Source organism: Trachemys scripta, chromosome 3, assembly GCF_013100865.1.
Source record: "Trachemys scripta elegans isolate TJP31775 chromosome 3, CAS_Tse_1.0, whole genome shotgun sequence".
Taxonomy (NCBI): Eukaryota; Metazoa; Chordata; order Testudines; family Emydidae; genus Trachemys; species Trachemys scripta.
This window is the reverse complement of record NC_048300.1, coordinates 57936644-57958860: the sequence shown is the minus strand read 5'-3', so window position 1 is coordinate 57958860 and position 22217 is coordinate 57936644. Positions and strand designations below refer to the sequence as shown.

General features: G+C 43.2%; 1 protein-coding gene across 1 annotated transcript in view; it reads left to right on the top strand.

The window, feature by feature from the left end:
* DNAH8 (dynein axonemal heavy chain 8) overlaps positions 1-22217 on the top strand; it is a 585957-nt gene that overhangs the window by 487849 nt on the left and 75891 nt on the right. The window contains exons 73-77 of the mRNA XM_034764627.1: positions 4815-4986; positions 8517-8672; positions 14749-14904; positions 17289-17471; positions 17967-18072. Coding sequence (XP_034620518.1) covers positions 4815-4986; positions 8517-8672; positions 14749-14904; positions 17289-17471; positions 17967-18072 — 773 coding nt within the window. The remainder of the gene's footprint in view (positions 1-4814; positions 4987-8516; positions 8673-14748; positions 14905-17288; positions 17472-17966; positions 18073-22217) is intronic.

The following is a 22217-nucleotide window of genomic DNA, read 5'->3' as shown; positions in this document are numbered from 1 at the left end:
ATCAGAGAGTCTTGATAAACAGATAAGTGAAGGACATAAATCCACACCGTGTAGAGGTCAAAGCATAGGGGTTTATTACACACAGCGCTGGCGGAGTGTCACCTGGCTTATTAGGCTCAGAGACACTGTCAATTAATTGATTACAATGAAATATATAGATTTTCCATGGGCGGGGGAAAGTGACGGGGTAGGCAGTTCCACACCCCGGGATAGGTTTTGCAGCAAGACAAGATAGCACAATAGCCAATGGTTAAAAGGTTACACAATGTCTCCGCCCATGGTCTCAAGTTAGCAAATTAACATTTGATTAATACTTTGATAAAATGTTATTAGTATAAAATATATATGTTGAATTCTGATTTGGGGTCCATAGGAATGGAGTAACTCCTTTGATTGTCCGACAGGTACATGTCTAGGGGATAAAGCAAAGAAACAGTGAAAGCATATGAAAATAGAGATTGTCTCCTTTATGTCTTAAGGCAGGGCATTGGTCCCTTGGAAGGGAGGTGGAAGGGTGCCATATCATTATAGTGACATGTGCCAATATTTCATAAACTCAAGGTTGGATCTGTGGGAAGACTGTTTTCCCTTCAGGAGAAACACAATAGGAACAGGGATCCTTTGTTCAATTTGAAACATTGGATGAAACATAATTATTCAGTTATTGCTTCAACATCTGGCATTTCTACTGACCAAGCAGATCTTAGTAAAGGCAATGTTATTTTGTTTACCCCAGCTTTCTCTTAGCTGATCACTATTAGTTAGGCCTCTGGTCTCCAGACCAAACTCTGGACTTCGGGTCTGAAAAAGAGCTGGCACAATCCATATATACCAGGTTGTTGTATAACATGCACATGGATTTTAACCCTTCAATAAGCTTTGCCAGTTCTGAGTTTGGCATCTCCTTCGCCTGAGAAAAGAAGATCAGAAGAGATAGTTAGCCTTTCTCCTGGTACCTCCTCCTCCTAAGACTCCCATAGGTTCTCCATGAAGAGTTTTCTCTCAGTTTGTTTCTGCCCTCCCTCTGGATTTGTTGTCTGTGGTGCATTCCATCGTGGATCTGAGGCCAGATCTATACCTAGAGGAGGACAGAGATAGAATAAAAGATCTGTTTCCTCCTGGTTCAGCCCTTCTTTTGATCCTGGTCCTGCAGGTTTGTTCCCAAATCCCAGTTGCTGGGAAGACCTGCAGTACTGGGTTCCATGATCTTATTAGAGGTCATCACAGGAGTTTTTCATATGTCTTCTGTATGGATGGAGAGGTGATGTTTCATCTGTAAAGGATCCAGTAGTGGCGAAGTCCTACATCCGATTCCACCAGCTACAGCTGCATCTCAGATAGTGGTGCCTGATACTCTGTCTGAAGAAGAGGATGAGAAGATAGTGCCTCTTTTTTCGAATAGGAGTATGCTGATGCAGACTATAATCCCGATTTGTCACCAAATGAGCATGTTAGAGTGGCTTCTGCTTCCTCCCATTCTGGGAACACTCTGCAGTTTCATGATTTAGTGGATCATATGGTGTCCACTTTGGATATGCATTCAGAGCCTGGAGGAGACATCTCATTTGGTGTTTGACATTCTTTGGGGCTACTTCCAAAAATATGATGTCCTTACCAATCCTTGATAGTTTGCTCCAGCGTGCTAAGACTGTTTCATCCACTCCTGCCTCTTATCAGCCTATAGCCAAGAAGGCAGACAAATTATTTTAGATACTCTCTGAGGGGTTTTCATATGTTCATATGCACCCTACACCTGATTCACTGGTACTGACTGCTGCCAGCAGCAGATCAGGATATGGACAGGCACATTCTTCCCCTGCAGACAGAAAGGGGAAGATCGATTACATAGGTAGAAAGGTGGTTCTCTTCTTCCTCTCTTGAGATTTGATGTGAGAATTGAGAGTCAAGAACCAATCAGCAAGGCCCTTCCTTTGTCTGCTTGGAGACAAGCTAGCCCATTTATCAGCCAAATGAAGGCTTTTACCTTGGACAAATGGGTCCTAGAAATTATACAAAATGGCTATGCCATTCAGTTTGAGAAGCTACCTCGTTGGTGCAGAATGTACTGCCTAATTCTAGAAAGCTGTCTACCGGGTGGTACAATTTGAAATGGACCAGATTTATGGCTTGCAAAAGGGGAAAATCTGATTCTCCTTTTTCAGTTCCATATCTTGCATTTTAGAATATTTAATACACTTAAAAATTGAGGAATTATCTAACTCCTCTTTGAAAGTTCATTTGGAAGCTATCTCTGCTTGCCATTTTTTAGTTGACGGCAAAATGCTGTTTGTGCATAATACAGATAAGAAGTTTATGAAAAGGCACTCTAATATGTATCCCTGTGGCTGGTTTTTATCTTGTTGACCCCTTGAGTCGGGGGGGCGAGAGGTAACCCCGCTTCTTTACGCCTATGCCTGTATTTACAGACACCCCCGGTAGTCAGCACAGTGTGGCCCAATGGCCAGGGTCTGTATATTATCTCCCCCTGAGTGGCATAATGCGGCCTAGCAGCCGGAGTCCATGCAATTTGCCCCTAGGGCAGGGCGGCACAATTTCCAGAGTCCGCCTAATTCTCCCTCCCTTAGTGGGATAGCACGGCCTAATGGCCGGAGTCCACACTGCCCCCTTTGGAGGCAAACCAGGGTATCAGGTAATTGGGGGCCATCGCAAAGGGGCGGCAGCCCCTGGTAGGGGGGCCTGGGCCCACCTGACTCCACCAGGCCCTGACCCAGGGCCCTGCCAGTGGCAGAGCGGTCCGCCACGGGGTCAGCGGGGAATCCTCCTGAAACACGCTGACCTCATCATGGTGGGAGGTACCACTCCCCTACCTTCCCTGGGTCACTTTCTACAGGTTCTCTGGCAGCACTAGTCCATATGGCGTTGGGGTCTCCAGGTTCCCCAGCACCAGACACTCCCTGGGGTTCCAATAGCTGCAGGCCTCTGCTCCAGGTTTCTGGCTCTTCAGCTCCAGGCTCATCAGCACCCAACACTCCCTAGAATTCTGTTAGCGACAGGCCTCTGCTCCAGGTTTCTGGCTCTTCAGCTCTCATAGGTAAGGGCTGTAGCATCTCCCGGATTGAAGCCTCTGCTGAGTGTCCTTCCTCCTTAGCAGCCAGCCCTGACTGAGCAGCTCTGCAGGCTTTTATACCTGACTTCCAGTTGGAGCATGCCCAGCAGAGCCTCACAATCCCCGTCACAATCCCCCTTTGAGAAATCCTGTCCCTCCTTGAGATCTTAATGTAGTTTAGATGCACTCTTGAAGCCATCTTTTGAACCTTTGGCTGAGAGTTCTTTATATTATTTATCTCTTATGATGACAGTCATTATTGCCATAACTTCAGCCAGAAATGTGACTGAAATAGAGGTTACCTACTAGTAACGAGGAGTCCGGTGACACCTTAAAGACTAACAAAATAACTCAGTGGTTTGAACATTGGCCTGCTAAACCCAGGGTTGTGAGTTCAATCCTTGAGGGGGCCATTTAGGGATCTGGGGCAAAAATCCATCAGGGGATTGGTCCTGCTTTGAGCAGGGGGTTGGACTAGATGACCTCCTGAGGTCCCTTCCATCCCTGATATTCTATGATTTGGGTATAAGATTTCATGGGTAAAAAACTCACTTCTTCAGATGCATGGAGTGAAAGTTACAGATGCAGGCATTATATAATGACACATGAAGAGAAAGGAGTACCTCACAAGTGGAGAGCCATTGTTGACAGGGCCAATTCAATCAGGGTGGATGTAGTCCACTCCCAATAATAGATGAGGAGGTGTCAATGCCAGGAGAGGCAAAGCTGCTTCTGTAATGAGTCAGCCACTCCCAGTCCCTATTCAAGCCCAAATTGATGGTGTTAAATTTGCAAATGAATTTTAGTTCTGCTGTTTCTCTTTGAAGTCTGTTTCTGAAGGTTTTTTTGTTCAAGAATAGTGACTTTTAAATCTGTTATAGAATATCCAGGGAGGTTGAAGTGTTCACCTACTGGCTTGTGTATGTTACCATTCCTGATGTCCAATTTGTGTCCATTTATTCTTTTATGTAGGGACCATATGTACATGGCAGAGGACTATTGCTGGCACATGATGGCATATATAACAGTAGTAGACGTGCAGATGAATGAGCCCTTGATGGTGTGGCTGATGTGGTTGGGTCCTCTGATGGTGTTGCCAGAGTAGAGATGGGGACAGAGTAGGCAATGAGGTTTGCTACAGGGATTGGTTCCTGGGTTGGTGTTTCTGTGGTGTGGTGTGTAGTTGCTGGTGAGTATTTGCTTCAGGATGGGGGGTTGTCTGATAAAGTGGGTTTTAGCCACGAAAGCTTATGCCCAAATAAATCTGTTAGTTTTTAAGGTGCCACCGGACTCCTTGTTGTTTTTGTGGATACAGACTAACATGGCTACCCCCTGATACTTGACTACTAGTAACTGTTGATCTCTGAGAGTCCCCTGTGTGCATTCACACTACCCATCTGCCTTCTTTTCTGCCTCAGAATTTATTAATATATCAGAATTCTGTGGTCAAGTTTGAAGGAACTGAGATGGTCAGGGGGTGAACTCACATATAGTGTAGAATGATGATGCCACTCTCACGCAAGACTGCTTGTGCACCCTCCAATGGATATGTATTTTCAAAGCAGTTCCTCAGCTCAGTACCAGGGGAACCATGTCCCAAAAGTGTGAATGCATAGAGGTAGTTCTCAAAGAACAAATTCCTGGTAAGTAACTTTTTTTGATATATGCATTTCAAAATTTGGTGGTTTAACTGCATGGTATACAAATGGTACATTATCTCATAATTGTGCTTTTATCCCTTTTCTAGACTTGTGGGGGATGTTTTACTCTGCACAGGGTTCCTTTCATACTGTGGCCCTTTTAATCAGATCTTCAGGAACCTTTTGCTTAAAGATTTATGGGAAGTAGAGCTGAGAGTTCGCAAAATCCCTTTTACTGAAAACTTGAACCTGATTTCAATGTTGGTGGATCAACCAACGGTAAGCTTTGTACACTGTTGATTTATTGTGAGTTTAATTTTAATTTCATATTCATAATGTTCAGTATGTTATTGCTAGTTAGCATTATCGTGATTCATTTTTTTTTTTTTAGAAAATGTTATGAACAATATTGTTATCAGTATATAAGAACTGAATGAGCATATAGGTATCACTAAACCTTTTTTTTTTAATATTCTTAGAGCTCAGACACCAACACTACTATAAAAATAAGATTATTCTCAGAGTGATTGACTGCCCCAGGTGGCTGATTAGTAAACGAGCATCTAGGCTGGACCTAATAAAGGTTACCCAAGCTCAATTAGAGGGAACCCCAAAGGTGAGACTGGAAACTCCTGTGAAGAGGAGCTCCTAGGAGAGGCCTGAGCAGGAAGCCTAGAGGATAGATAGAGACAAATACTTGACTCATGTGGGGGATAGATGCACTAATAATGACCCAGTCACCCCGGTGAAATGTTGGGGTGAAAGTTTTGTTTATGGGCTGCATTGGCTTTTCTGTTAATAAATGAGATGCTCCACAAGAATGTGCTCTTTAGAATCAAACATTATGTTTGGACTTGTTGGTACCCTGGGTGAAATAAAAATCAAGTAAGGGCTGATCTGCAACATATGCATGCCTGCAAATGGGCATGCCAGGGCGCCTGGAATGATGACAGCCTGAGAGACCAATTAGCCTGCCTTTTCACATTTGGAAGGTGGGCCAGGACTAATTAGAAATAAAGCCCAGGTGGGGGGGAGCAAGGCTTGTTTCCATCAAGAGCTGGGTGAGCCCAGTTGGGAAGAGGAAACCCAGATGAGAGAGGGTGTGCAGTTCCTTCTCTCTCTGAGAAGTAGCCTGAAGGAAGGTTGAGAAGGAGAAAGGGGAAAAGACCAGAGAGGCCTCTAGCTCAGAGCTGGAGAAGCCTAACTGGGGTCTCCTGAACCTATGAGTAAGGAGAAGAGTCGGCCAGCCCCTGAATTGTGGGTAGGATTAAAGCACAGAAGGACAGTCTACCATAGCAGATTTACACCAGATGAGGTGGCTGTCAGCTTGGCTGAAGGCTTGTTTTTTGTACACATTTTTTTAGTACTTTGGAAAAGGACTCTGAGGCCCGAAAAGGGGCAGGACTCTATAAAGTGTTCTAACCAGAGGGCTACAACACCTTTATGGCCGGAATAGGACTAAGGACAGTGAGGGTAGGGTTACCATCCGTCCGGGTTTCCCCGGACATGTCCGGCTTTTTCAGTGTTAAATGGCTGTCCGGGGGGGATTTCTAATTAAGTAGAAATGTCCGGGATTTCCCCCTTCCCCTTGTGCGGCGTGGCTGATTGGATGCCTGGCCTGATTGAAAGCTGCCCGCAGCCACTAGGGCCTCTAGCAGCCAGAGTCCCTCCCCCGCTCCCTCCTCCCCACAGAGCAGCGGGGCTGTGTTTAATTCCACGTGGAGCTCGCAGTTCTCCCTCTGCCGGGTGAGCGGGGGGAGCAGGGCAGGCGGCAGGGGGTGTGTGTTTAGAGGCTGCGGGGGGGGGTGCAGAGGCTGCAGGGGTGGGAGGTGCAGAGGCTGCAGGGCGAGTGGGGAGCAGGGGGCACAGAGGCTGCAGGGGCGGGGGGGTGCAGAGGCTGCAGGGCGAGTGGGGAGCAGGGGACACAGAGGCTGCAGGGGTGGGGGGTGCAGAGGCTGCAGGGCGAGTGGGGAGCAGGGGGCGCGGAGGCTGCAGGGGTGGGGGGTGCAGAGGCTGCAGGGTGAGGAGGAGCAGGGCAGGCAAGGGCATAGGGGCTGTGGGGTGAGTGGGGAGCAGGGAAGCACTTAGCAACCCCCAACCAAGATCAAAGCGGGAGGGAAGAGGGGGAATGCAGGGTGCTCAGAGGAGGGGGCAGAGTTGGGGCAGGGACTTTGTGGAAGGGGTTGGAATGGGGGCGGAGAAGGGGTGGGGTTGGGGCGGGGTCGGGGGTGGGGAAGGGGCAGAGTTGGGGCGGGGCCGGGACCGGGAGCGGGACCGGGGCCCCATGGAGTGTCCTCTTTTTTAAATGTTTGAATATGGTAACCTTAAGTGAGGGGAAACTGAAGCAAAAGTCGTTGCAGTGCCACAGCTAACCAGCAGTGGATATGTTGGAGCATCAACTTTGCCACAGTCCCATATCATTCTGATGTGAATAATTCACAGCAGAAATATCATTGTATTTACAGTATTATGTTTTATTGGTAAATTTTGGTCATGACCACATTGTCTGGGTGTGGCTTTCTGATCCCAAATCTATATTTAATACTGGCGATAACATGTCTGTGATCAAATTTATTACAGAAAAAAGTATGTTGTACTGAAAGTCAACACACTGTCATTTTTGATTTACAGTAGAACCTCAGAGTTACAAACGCCTTGGGAATGGAGGTTGTTCATAACTCTGAAATGTTCATAACCGTGAACAAAACGTTATGATTTTCTTTCAAAAGTTTATAATTGAACATTGACTTAATACTGCTTTTAAACTTTACTATGCAAAGAAAACTGCTGCTTTCCCAGGACCAAATTTCCAATTAGGCACAGTAGGCACATGCTTAGGGATGCCGGCATTCTAGGGGCGCTTAAAAGTTAAAAGTGGCTTAAAAGTTTCATTTTGTATGGAAAACATGAAGGTCAGCTGTAGGCAGCGGGAACGCTGAAGATGCTGTGCCTAGGGGCATATAAGGTGTAAATCTGGCCCTGTGTTTTCCCTTTATTTTTTAGTAGTTTATATTTTTAACACAGAAGTTTACTGTATTTGCTGCCCTCTCTTTTTTTTTTTTTTTTTTTTTTTTTTTTTTTTTTTTTTTTTGTCTTTGTTGCTGTTTGATGGTGTACTTCTGGTTCCAAATGAGGTGTGCAGTTGACTGGTCAGTTCGTAACTTTGGTGTTCGTAACTCTGAGGTTCTACTGTACTAGAATTTTCATTACAGGTGCAACATAATTTCATAAGAAAGAGGTTGCATAGTTGTAGTCAGTTTGTGCAAGTCAAATTTGTATAATGTTTTTATAATTATTAATGATTTTCACTTAATTTGGTGCACAAAAATACAGTTTAAAAATTAGCTAAAAAGTTATTTGGGGAGAAAAACTGTGTAAGAGCCCAGACTTTAAGGTGGAGGAGAGATTATAGCTTATAGTAGTGTGATTGTCTCTGCCCATGTTGGGAATCCATTACTGTTGGGCTTCAAAGTGACCCATGTCCATTATTCTTGGCCACAGGTAAAGCGATATCATGTGAAGTCCTTAAAGGATGGATGCAAAGGATTTCCTATGAAAATGTCCTCATGCTCACTGTGCCTTGAAACCCCATTTTTTTACATTTAAAGAACATAATTAAATGTGAAAAATGGTAGCTAATGTGCAAAGTTTCCCAACTTGCATGTGCTGATGCTGGTTTGCACATTGAAATGTATATTTTTGTCAGCTCTGTAGGCATTTCTGCAGGCTAACCCACTAACTCCATATTTGTACATTTGGCCCAAAGTTTCAGAATTATTACATTATGTTGATGATTTTCTTTGACCTAGATTAGTGAATGGAATCTGCAAGGGCTGCCAGGAGATGAACTCTCAATTCAGAATGGTATAATTGTTACTAAGGCAACCAGATACCCACTTTTGATAGACCCACAAACTCAAGGAAAAACCTGGATTAAACAAAAAGAAAAGGGTAACGAATTACAAGTAAGTAACAAAGTTTTAAATAAATATAATTGATTGTATCATTCTCCCTCTATCCTTGTCATCTTAGCCCTGGTCTACCCTATCAGTTTAGGTCGAATTTAGCAGCGTTAGATCGATTTAACCCTGCACCCATCCACATGACGAAGCCATTTTTGTCGACTTAAAAGGCTCTTAAAATCGATTTTTATACTCCTCCCCGACGAGGGGATTAGCGCTGAAATCGACCATGCTGGGTCGAATTTGGGGTAGTGTGGATGCAATTCAACGGTATTGGCCTCTGGGAGCTATCCCAGAGTGCTCCATTGTGACCGCTCTGGACAGCACTCTCAACTCAGATGCACTGGCCAGGAAAAGCCCCGCAAACTTTTGAATTTCATTTCCTGTTTGGCCAGCGTGGCGAGCTCAGAGGTGACCATGCAGATCTCATCAGCAGAGGTGACCATGTAGTCCAAGAATCGCAAAAGAGCTCCAGCATGGACCGAACGGGAGGTACTGGATCTGATCGCTGTATGGGGAGAGGAATCCATGCTATCAGAACTCTGTTCCAAAAGACGAAATGCCCAAATATTTGAAAAAATCTCCAAGGGCATGAAGGACAGAGGCTATAACAGGGACCCGCAGTGGTGCCACGTGAAACTTAAGGAGCTCAGGCAAGCCTACCAAAGAACAAGAGAGGCAAACAGCCTCTCCGGGTCAGAGCCCCAGACATGCCGCTTCTATGATGAGCTGTATGCCATTCTAGGGGGTACCTCTACAACTACCCCACCCCCGTGTAGGGACTCCGTCAATGGATTCTCACACAACAGGGATGTGGATTTTGGGGACGAGGAAGATGAGGAGGAGCGCACAGCAAGCAAGCGGAGAAACCATTTTCCCCGACAGCCAGGAACTGTTTATCACCTTGGAGCCAGTACCCTCCCAACCCACCCAAGGTGGGCTCCTGGACCTTGAAGGCAGAGAAGGGATCTCTGGTGAGTGTACCTTTGTAAATATAATACATGGTTTAAAAGCAAGCGTGTTTAATGATTAATTTGCCCTGAAGACTTGGGATGCATTCACGGCCAGTACAGTTACTGGAAAAGTCTTTTAACATGTATGGGGCTTGAGCAGAAATCCTCCAGGGAAATCTCAGTGACGCTCTCCTGGATGTACTCCCAAAGCCTTTGCAAAAGGTTTCTGGGTAGGGCAGCCTTATTCCGTCCTCCATGGTAGGACACTTTACCACGCCAGGCCAGTAGCATGTAGTCTGGAATCATTGCATAACAAAGCATGGCAGCGTATGGTCCCGGTGTTTGCTGGCATTCAAGCAACATCCGTTCTTTATCTCTCTGTGTTATCCTCAGGAGAGTGATATCATTCATGATCACCTGGTTGAAATAGGGGAATTTTATTAAGGGGACATTCAGAGGTGGCCGTTCCTGCTGGGCTGTTTGCCTGTGGCTGAACAGAAATCATCCCCGCTGTTAGTCACGTGGTGGGGGGAGGGGTGAAGCGATCACCTCAGAGAATTGGGTGTGTGTGGGGGAGTTAGTTGGGCTTGTGCTGCATGTTAACCCAAAAACCGCAGCCCCTCCTTTTAAATGGCTAACCCAACGGGTGCTTGGTATGGGACATGAGGGTGCTGCTGTTTGAAACCATTCCCACATGTTATGAAGGATAAAGAAGCCAAAAGACTGGCTTACCATGTCTGCCTGCAAGCCAAATTGTGTTGCCCGCTGGCCCTGCGTGTGTGATCTCTCACACCAAACCGGCAGGCCCTCAATATAAGAGACAAAGAGCGACCTTGTAAAGAAAGCACACATGCTATGTAATGTTAACAGCTTGGTTCACCGTGAAAGAGTCTACCCATTGTTCTCTACAATGTGTCTTTTTAAATACTACTCTCCCTTTCTTTCCTCCCGCAGCTGCAAATGTTTCAACGCTTCCCGTATCATCTCCATCCCAGAGGCAAGCGAAGATTAGAAGACGAAAAAAAAGCACTCGCAATGAAATATTCTCTGAGCTCATGCAGTCCTCCCACACTGAAAGAGCCCAGCAGAATGCGTGGAGGCAGACAATGTCAAAGTGCAGGAAAGCACAAAATGAACGCGAGGACAGGAGGGACGGGAGCAAGAGGAGATGTGGTGGGATCAAGAGGAGAGGTGGCGGGAGCGTGATGAGAGGAGGCAGGAAGCAATGCTGAGGCTACTGGAGGATCAAACCAATATGCTCTGGTGTATGGTTGAGGTGCAGGAAAGGCAGCAGGAGCACAGACCACTGCAGCAGCCCCCTGTGTAACCAACTACCCTCTTCCCCAAGTTCCATAGCCTCCTCACCCAGACGCCCAAGAACGCAGTGGAGGGCCTCCGGGCACTCAACCACTCCACCCCAGAGGACTGCTCAAGCAACAGAAAGCTGGCATTCAATAAATTTTGAAGTGCAGTGTGGCCTTGTCCTTCCCTCCTCCACCACCCCACCCGGTGCTTCCCTCCTCCCCGACCCCTCCCGGACTACCTTGGCAATTATCCCCCCATTTGTGTGACGAATTAATAAAGAATGCATGAATTTGAAACAACAATGACTATTGCCTCTGCAAGTGGTGATCAAAGGGAGAAGGGGAGGGCGATTGGCTTACAGGGAAGTAGAGTGAACCAAGGGGCAGGTTTTCATCAAGGAGAAACAAACAGAACTTTCACACCGTAGCCTGGCCAGTCATGAAACTGGTTTTCAAATCTTCTCTGATGCGCAGCGCGCCCTGCTGTGCTCTTCTAACTGCCCTGGTGTCTGGCTGCGCGTAATCAGCAGCCAGGCGATTTGTCTCAACCACCCACCCTACCACCACGCCTCCCCCTTGCTCTCACAGATATTGTGTAGCACACAGCAAGCAGTAATAACAATGGGAATATTGGTTTCACTGAGGTCTAACTGAGTAAGTAAACTGTGCCAGTGCATTTTTAAACATTCAAATGCACATTCTACCACCATTCTGCACTTGCTCAGCCTATACTTGAACAGCTCCTGACTACTGTCCAGGGTACCTGTGTATGGCTTCATGAGCCATGGCATTAAGGGGTAGGTTGGGTCCCCAAGGATAACTATAGACATTTCAACATCCCCAGCGGTTATTTTCTGGTCTGGAAAGTAAGTCCCTTGCTGCAGCCATTCACACAGACCAGAGTTCCTAAAGATGCGAGCGTCATGTACCTTTCCACGTTGATGTTGGTGAAATGTCCCTTGTGATCCACCAGTGCTTGCAGCACCATTGAAAAGTATCCCTTGCGGTTTATGTACTGGCTGCCTTGGTGCTCCGGTCCCAAGATAGGGATATGCGTTCCCTCTATTGCCCCACCACAATTAGGGAATCCCATCGCAGCAAAGCCATCCACTATGACGTGCACATTTCCCAGAGTCACTATCCTTGATAACAGCAAGTCAGTGATCAAGTTGGCTACTTGGATCACAGCAGCCCCCACAGTAGATTTGCCCACTCCAAATTGATTACCAACTGACCAGTAGCTGTCTGGTGTTGCAAGCTTCCAGGGGGCTATTGCCACTCGCTTGTGAACTGTGAGGGCTGTTCTCATCTTGTTATTCTTGCACTTCAGGGCAGGGGAAAGCAAGTCACAAAGTTCCATGAAAGTGCCCTTAGGCATGCAAAAGTTTCGCAGCCACTGGGAATCATCCCAGACCTGCAACACTATGTGGTCCCACCAGTCTGTGCTTGTTTCCCAGGCCCAGAATTGGTGTTCCATGGCATGAACCTGCCCCATTACCACCATGATGTCCAAATTGAAAGTCCCTGTGCTTTGAGAGGAGTCTGTGTTCATATCCTCATCACTCTCGTCACCGTGCTGCCGTCGCCTCCTCGCCTGATTTTGAAGTTTCTGGTGCTGCATGTACTGCAGGATAATGTGCATGGTGTTTACAATGCTCATAACTGCTGCTGGGATCTGACTGGGCTCCATGCTTGCCATGGTATGGCGTCTGCAGGAGAGCAGAGTGGCAGCGGAAGCGGTCGTTCGATGACGATTGTTTGCCATTGCTTTCACGGAGGGAGGGGGACCTGACCACATGTACCCCAAACCACAATGTTTTTGCCCCATCAGACATTGGGAGCTCAACCCAGAATGTCAATGGGTGGCGGAGACTGCGGGAACTGTGGGATAGCTACCCACAGTGCAACGCTCCGAAAGTCAACACTAGCCTCAGTACTGTGGACGCACTCCGCCAACTTAATGTGCTTAGTGGGGACACACACAATCGACTATATAAAATCAATTTCTAAAAAATCAACTTCTATAAAATCGACCTAATTTCGTAGTGTAAACATACCCTTTGACTGTAAGCTCTTTGGGGCTGAGGAGGTTGTGAAGGCTAGGACTATAACAGCGTTTAAAAGAGAACTGGATAAATTCATGGTGGTTAAGTCCATTAATGGCTATTAGCCAGGATGGGTAAGGAATGGTGTCCCTAGCCTCTGTTTGTCAGAGGATGGAGCTGGATGGCAGGAGAGAGATCATTGCCTGTTAGTTCCACTCCCTTTGGGGCACCTGGCATTGGCCACTGTCGGTAGACAGGATACTGGGCTAGATGGACCTTTGGTCTGACCCGGTATGGCCGTTCTTATGTTGTTCTTATGTTCAGGATGTGTATCTCCACATGTGTTCGTATGAACATAACATAGAACAGTCAATTTCTGATGCGACTTCTGAGAACTACAATATAGAATATTAAATAAATACTAAAACATTTAATGCAGGATAAAATAACTAAGCTTCTAAATCTACAGACTGAATATCTCCCTGTTTACTAGGAAAAAGATTAGTTGCCCACAAAAATGTCTATTCTGACAGATTTTCCCACCCTTTATTTCACAAAGTCCCCATGGATGCTCCCTGTGCTCAAGAGTTTTGGTACATGCTGCTCCTGCTGATGTGTCCAGGCTGCTTATTTAGTTAAGCTGGTTAATTTTAAACTAGGAGTTGGAAATAACTGCAGAAAATCCGGAAATTAAAGAGAAAGTAAAAAGAGCAAATCACAGAAGTTTTAGCTCTCTGGGTAGGAGGAATGGAGAGTGGTAGTCTATAAGGATGGATATCTTTACAGAACATATATTTACATATATTTACAGAAGCAACAGAGGGTCCTGTGGCACCTTTAAGACTAACAGAAGTATTGGGAGCATAAGCTTTCGTGGGTAAGAACCTCACTTCTTCAGATGCATCTGAAGACGTGAGGTTCTTATGCTCCAATACTTCTGTTAGTCTTAAAGGTGCCACAGGACCCTCTGTTGCTTTTTACAGATTCAGACTAACACAGCTATCCCCCTGATATATTTACAGGTAAGCTTCCTTCTTTCAAACATACCTATCTGGACATAGATTTGGTCTCTTTACTCTTTTCAGAATCTCTCTGAAAGAAAAACAAAGACACTGGAACAAGCAGAGAGCAAACAAAAAAGAAAGAAGTGCATGGGTAGCCCAAAGTTATTTAAATTTATGTCCTCAAGCTAGATGTCAATTTATCAAAAAACATGAAAAGTAATGTTGATCACAATTATATCAAAGCTTAATATGAAAGAATAGCTAAGCAAAGTTAGCTGAAGTAGCTTGGATAGGGAAGCCTGTGTTTTTAAAAGGATTAATCCAACTCTTAAAGTTTATTGAGTATCCTTATTGTTGCTGCACTTGGGGGCTAAAGCAGAGAACCTGGGTTTAAGGGGGCACAGATTAGTGATACAGTAGCAGAGTAGAAAACAAACAAATGGTTGGGTGAAAGGTGGTAACAACTCAATTCTTTAATGATCTGCATCAGACTTTGGTGACCTATTAGTGAAAAGCACCGAATCCCACTACAATCAATCTCTTGAATCATCTTCATTAATTCAAAGTTGTATTGTTAATACATTTCACTTATACATGACAAAATATTTCTTACCAGAAGAACTCTGATTGCTACACTAAGCCAAATGAACACGTTGCTTTCTTTTAAATGCAAAAACAAGCAAAGCAATTTTGCTAGTAAATCCTGTGGTTTTCATAAAGAACTTTGAACACATAGTTCATTATTATAAAGACAGAATTATTTCCTTTCAAAGGTGACAACTTTGAACCACAAGTATTTCCGCACACACTTAGAGGACAGCCTTTCATTGGGAAGATCACTTGTGATTGAGGATATAAGTGAAGAGCTGGATCCAGCACTGGATAATATATTAGAAAAGAATTTCATTAAATCAGGAACCTCTTTCAAGGTTAGTTACCTAACAGAAGAATTATAATAAAGTGTTTATTTTGTGTTGAATGATAATTCCTTATTTAGCTTTCTAAAGCTGTACTAAATGGAACATATTTTATTTTCTATGGAGTAATACAAATGAATTGAAAACAGCAAACTGAAGTAATACAATGTGATGTTTGCGATGACATGTTAATCTAATAGCAAAGTAATATGATGGAGTGTAAGGAATCTGAGTTTAATTAGAGGTCACTCCTGAGGCTTCCAAGCCAGCAGTCAGTTGCATTAATCCTATTGAATGGTGGGGTGCTTTCTATTGATTTTTTTTTAAGTGATGCCCAGCTAGCCCCCACTAAGAATAGAATTAACAGGCTTCAGAAGAAATGACATCTAACTCAGTGGGCTGATCATAATGATACATGACCTTTAACTTTTTGGAGTGTGCTTTACTGGTAATAAGAAATATCTGTCCTTCTCTTGTGTCTTTTTATTCTTGTGCTCAAATGACTCATACAGTTCCTTTCCCCTTAATTTAATGCTATAACAGCACACATATACAATTTTGATTTCCTAGAGGAAATGAGGGAAGTGTCCATCTACTTTGTTCTAGCACACATTATGGCTACCATTTTTCCTCTGCAATTCTCCCCACCACTGTGACTTTCTATAGATCAAGAAAATCACCTAGATGAACTATGAAATGACTAAAAACTGAAGAATCCCCAATTAAAATAACTGTATCCTGTTTAATCCTAAATACCCAACATAAATCATTTGTCTTTGGGGTATTTTTATCTTTATTAATTTTCAATGTAAGTATGTATAATTATATTGGAAGCTAAAGACTACTTGACAGAGGCTGTAGTCCAGATTATTGGTGGTAATGAGAACTGTCTCCTATAAAACTGTTTAAACATTCTTTTCTTTGCTATTTTGATTGAGTTGCTAGAGCAGGGTAGGCAATAGTGGTGAGGTGGAGATACCTCCTCCCTACCCACTCTCCCCAGGGGTCGTGTTTGAAGTAGCCCAGGTAAGCCTATGTGTGCATGATAAGGGAGCTCTACCCACTGCTTAAACTTCCTTGCACTAATGCACACACATACAGTTTTTAGGGAATATGGGAAATGATTTGTGGGTTTAAAACAGCTGTGTGGATAGAATATGTAACTGATGTATGCAGTACTTTATAAAAGTGATTGAATAAGATACTCATTTTGCAGAGTATCAGAGGGGTAGCCGTGTTAGTCTGAATCTGTAAAAAGCAATAGAGGGTCCTGTGGCACCTTAGAGACTAACAGAAGTACTGGGAGCATAAGCTTTCGTGGGTAAGAACCTCACTTCTTCAGATGCATCTGAAGAAGTGAGGTTCTTACCCACGAAAGCNAAGCTCAAGAAACAAAAAGTGATTAGCAGTTATGATGTGTTATAAAAGTAGTATTAATCTCAAGATACATGCAGGGACTACTTCCAGTGTGGGGCTTCAGTGACTCCAAGGGCATTATCATTATAATCTTGAACTCAAACATAACTAATCACAGCTCAAGACTCAAATCCTGAGAAAATGCTGACCTTTACGGAAATCATGTTTCTCTCACAAACAGAGCAGAGGAAGAAATTAATTAATCAAGCAAGGTAGAATAAATAGTTTTGTCTTATCTTTATTACAAGATGAATTTAAAGTATCTCTGCAAAAATCTAAAAAGCAACAGAGGGTCCTGTGGCACCTTAGAGACTAACAGAAGTACTAACAGAAGTACTGGGAGCATAAGCTTTCGTGGGTAAGAACCTCACTTCTTCAGATGCATCTGAAGAAGTGAGGTTCTTACCCACGAAAGCTTATGCTCCCAGTACTTCTGTTAGTACTTCTGTTAGTCTCTAAGGTGCCACAGGACCCTCTGTTGCTTTTTAGATTTTTGCAGAGATACTTTAAATTCATCTTGTAATAAAGATAAGACAAAACTATTTATTCTACCTTGCTTGATTAATTAATTTCTTCCTCTGCTCTGTTTGTGAGAGAAACATGATTTCCGTAAAGGTCAGCATTTTCTCAGGATTTGAGTCTTGAGCTGTGATTAGTTATGTTTGAGTTCAAGATTATAATGATAATGCCCTTGGAGTCACTGAAGCCCCACACTGGAAGTAGTCCCTGCATGTATCTTGAGATTAATACTACTTTTATAACACATCATAACTGCTAATCACTTTTTGTTTCTTGAGCTTTACTGATGGAGCTTGCTTTTTTTTCATAACTTGACCTGTGAAACAAATATACTAATTTTCATTTATGATCTTTCAAAGATGTAAATGTTTCTGTGGTTTGTACACAGTCAGTCAATTAGCATTACTGGTTAAAACCAAATTCATTTGCTGTCACTTGACACTTGTTAACTTTTTCTTCAGGTGAAAGTTGGTGATAAGGAGGTAGAGGTAATGACTACATTTAAAATGTATATTACTACAAAACTACCCAATCCTGCTTTCACACCTGAGATCAATGCTAAAACATCAGTTATTGATTTCACTGTGACAATGAAGGGACTTGAGAATCAGTTACTGAAAAGAGTAATTCTTACTGAGAAACAGGTAAGCTAGCAAGATGAACAAAGAACTGCAATACTATTTGTGCAATAGTGGTACTTACTTGTTTATCTAACTTCAATATGTGGGAAGAAAAATGCAAATAGAGATTCGCAAACTGACAATCTTTTAACATTTTATTAAGTTTCAGAAAGGAAATTTCTAAACAAAAATACACAGTTGTGGGTTTTCTCTGAAGAGTTGAGAACTTGTGGAAAAGAGGCCTGTCAATGTATCAGTGTCTAGTATCAGAATTAGAAATTATATACTGCAATTTGGCATTTATTAAGATAGTTGAAGCTGGATAAACACAGGAAAAACATGCTACTTAAACAAAGAAATAAAAAAAGTTATAGAAATAACATTTATTTAAATAGGGAAAATATAACTGACATAAAATATAAGCTCTAGTAAGCAGCAGTATGGACACGTTCTTTTTAAATATGATGCAGTGGTATAGTCAATAAACAGTTGTATCATTTTCTTGATTTCTGATATTAGGAGCTGGAAGGAGAGCGAATTAAACTCATGGAAGATGTAACTTTTAATAAGCGGAAGATGAAAGAATTGGAAGACAATCTTCTCTATAAACTAAGCGCAACTAAAGGTTATATATTAATGAGTAAAAACTGGGATTTTTATAGGGAAAATAAAACTAATCAGTGTCAATATGGAAGGGCCTTTATGTGAACCATAAACAAAGCAAGAAATAGTATATTAAACCACACTTACCCTTTATCAGAAGCTCATCTAAGGAAAGTGGAAGAAGGTGACTAGCATTTGAGATGAACCCTCTAGACATGCTCATCTATGTATGTATGGTCATGAACTGGTATAGTTCCACTGGGGAGAGGCCGGATCTGGTGAAGTCACACAGGGGATCTTTACCATTTGCACAGAGTAAAGTTTCATATAGGTATGATTTGGTGAAAGGGAATATGAGGGAGGTCAGAGAAGGAGAAATCCAAAGATCTGCCATTGAAGCTGGTGCAGATGCTGTGGAATAGTTTCGGTGTTGAATCCTGCCCCAGAGGCCCTGGAATATCTGTATCTCCATTCCATGGAGATCCTCAAGACCCAAATGAATTAATGAGTCCGTGGAAACTGTTTTGGCTCTGTGTACCATATATGGGGACCAGTTCCCTTTTTGTCCTATTGTGGGACCTGCTATCTTTATATCTGGAGGAGTGTTACGGCTAAAAGAGGATCACCATATCAGAACCCTGACTCCTTATCTATTGTGCATCAGTATTGTATGTAGATGCAGAATACAATTAAGTCTCAGTGCTGACTTGGTAGGAACATCAGGAGTGTGTGTGGTGCTTATTATAGATGTCTCTTCTGAGGGGAGATATCTCTTCCACAAAGGAAAAAAATGTTTAGTTAGTATATCAATGCCTCTATTGAAGGCAGGCACTTTATATTGCTCTGGTAGTCTAAAGGCATCTTAAATGGGGTATAATCACTTACATGCCTTTTAAGGTCCCTTTACATTGCCAGAGAAGTGGGGGTTTAACACCTACAGTGCAGCTAGGAAGAGAGATATAGCTACTTCAGCCAGATACTCAGCTGCTGTAAACTGGTGTAGCTCGGAAGTTAGTGCAACTAGGCACATTTATACCAGTCCATTGTGCAATAAAACAGGATTATGGAGCAGCTTTCTTAAAAATACCTGTCCTGATTGGATATAAAAGCCAAAATCATTTTTAGATTCACTATGCACATGTAGGGTGATCAGATGTCCCGATTTTATAGGGACAGTCCCGATTTTTGGGTCTTTTTCTTACATAGGCTCCTATTACCCCCCACCCCTGTCCTGATTTTTCACATTTGCTGTCTGGTCACCCTATGCACATGTATCTTAGGCTAGGTCTACACTACCCGCCTGAATCGGCGGGTAGAAATCGATCTCTCGGGGATCGAATTATCGCGTCTCGTCGGGACGTGACAATCGATCCCTGAATCGACGCTCTTACTCCACCAGCGGAGGTGGGAGTAAGCGCCGTCGACTGGGAGCCGCAGAGGTCGATTTTGCCGCCGTCCTCACAGCGGGGTAAGTCGGCTCCGATAGGTCGAATTCAGCTACGCTATTCGCATAGCTGAATTTGCGTATCTTAAATCGACCCCCCCCTGTAGTGAAGACCTACCCCTAGTGGACTGACTCTCCTGGGAGTTGCCAGCAGCATGTCCCACTCTCCTGATATCTGAAAAAGAGAACAAAGAGAAAAGGACATTGAGCCCTTGTTTATAGGGGAAAGGATTTTTTTTAAGTATATCTTTAGATTATGCAAAAAATAATAAACTGCCTTGCATCCAAACACAAATGATATTTTGCATTATCTTGTGTCTTATCCTAATATAATTAATCTTCATGGAAGCAACTTGATTCTAGTTCTAAATGAGACATAGTGCTGAAAACTTCCTATAGATACATCACCATTTCTTAACAGCTATGCCACTTCAGGTAGTCCTTCTACCACCCTTCCACATTGCTTTGAGGACCTGGGGAATTACAGACCAGTCAGCCTAACTTCAATACTTGGAAAGATACTGGAACAAATTATTGAACAATCAGTTTGTAAGCACCAAGAAGATTGAGTGGTAACTTATGTCCAATATGGGTTTGCCAAGAACAAATCAGGCCAAGCCAACATAATTTGCTTTGATAGAGTTACTGCCTAATGAATAGGGGGAAAGTAGTAGACATAATATATTTTGATTTTTGGTAAGGATTTTGACACTATCTCACATTACATTGTCATAAACAAAATAGGGAAATATGGTCTAAATGAAATTACTATAAGGTGGGTGCATAACTTCTTGAAGAACCCACTCAGATAATAGTTATCAATGGTTCACTATCAAACTGGGAAAACATATGTAGGGTCCATCCCTACAATATTTTCATTGGTGGCTTGGATAACAGTGGAGACTATGCTTATAAAATTGGCAAATGACACCAAGGTGAGTGGGTTGCAAGATCTTTAGAAGACAGGATTAGAATTCAAAAGGACTTTGATAAATTGGAGAATTGTTCTGAAATCAACAAGATGAAATTCAATAAAGACTAGTACAAAGTTCTAAACCTAAGAAGGGAAAATCAAATGCATAAATACATATAACTGGAATAACTGGCTAGGCAGTAGTACTGTTGAACAGGAGCTGGGAGTTATATTGAATCACAAATTGAATATGAGCCAACAATGTGATGCAATTGTGGAAAAGGCTGATATCATTCTAGAATGTATTAACAGGAGTGTTTGTAAGATGTGGGAGATAATTGTTCTGCTGTACTCAATACTGGTAAAACCTCAGCAGGAATACTGTGTTCAAGCCTAGGCATCACACTTTAAGAAAGATGTGGACAAATTGGAGAAAGAGTGCAAAGGAGAGCAACAAAAAGATAAATGGCTTAGAAAAGCTGACTTATGAGGAAAGATTTAAATAAATGGACATGTTTAGTCTTGAGAAAAGAAGACTAAGGAGGGACCTGATAACAGTTTTCAGATCTGTTAAGGGCTGTTATAGAGGACAGTCATCAATTGTGCTCCACATCCAATGAAGGTAGGACAAGAAGTAGTTGGCTTAGTCTGCAGCAATGGAGATTTAGGTTAGTTACTCAGAAAAATGTTATAGCTATAAAGATAGGTAAGTACTGAATAGGTTACCAAAGGAGATTGTGGAGTCCTCTCATTGGACGTTTTTAAGAACAGGTTGATCCTGTCTCAACACAGGAGCTCTTGAAGTATATTCCACCCCTACATTTCTATGATTCTGTGATTGCTTCTCATTTTGATTGGCCTATTAGGTTACCTATGCACTCTCTACTGCTTGGGGTTCACTTGACTGGATGTCCCCACTCTTTAAATACCAGCACTCACCTAAGTGCATCTCTTTGCAAATCCAGCTTGTGACAAGTTCACAGAACCCAAAGTCCATTACAGCCATCATGCTTGTGTGTGCTTATGTTAGGAGATCCTGCTGTGACCTCTGGAAACAGATAAGGACCAAGTTCAGTCTTTCCAGAAGTCATTAGAATACAAAGAGCTACAGGTGTTTAGCAGAGCAAATACAGGCAAAGGAGTATTCCCAGGATGCATGCTGGTGCTGCATCAAAGACAAGGATCTAGGACAGAATTACAAAAATCATACCTCTTCAATGCTCCTAGTACACTTGTATACTGTGAAATGCTTCCTCAGAATATTGAATCAAATTCAAGGTCTTGGGTCTTATCTTCAAGGTGCTGCATGGCCCAGGATATATAAAAGATTGCCTTAACCTCTGGGATGAACATTATCGTTGACAACTTCATTTCTCTGACACAATGGAACTTTCTACAGTAAGGTTAAACCTTGTCTGTTCAGGAGATGAGAACTTTCTCAGGAGCCATTTCTTTTTCCCTGCCTTCTCTAGCATAAGTAGATAGCTCTCTGTGTGTGTGTGTGTGCGTGCGTGCGCGTGCACGCACGCGCCACATTGCTTACTGCACCAGTGGAAGGCATTCAGCTACTACAACGATAAGTGCAATATAAGAACTAGAATAGAATAGAATAGAATAGAATAGAATAGATTTTTGCCCAAGAGGCCACAACAAACTGCTGGTAAATGTTTGGACAGTTTGGTCCACAATGAAGCAGTCACCTTTGGAAACCACACAGGCAACCATGGATCCCAGCCAGGAGAAAATTCCCCTGGACAGTTACAATCTCTTCAGCACTCCCTACAGCTAGTCACAGACTCAACTGCAGACA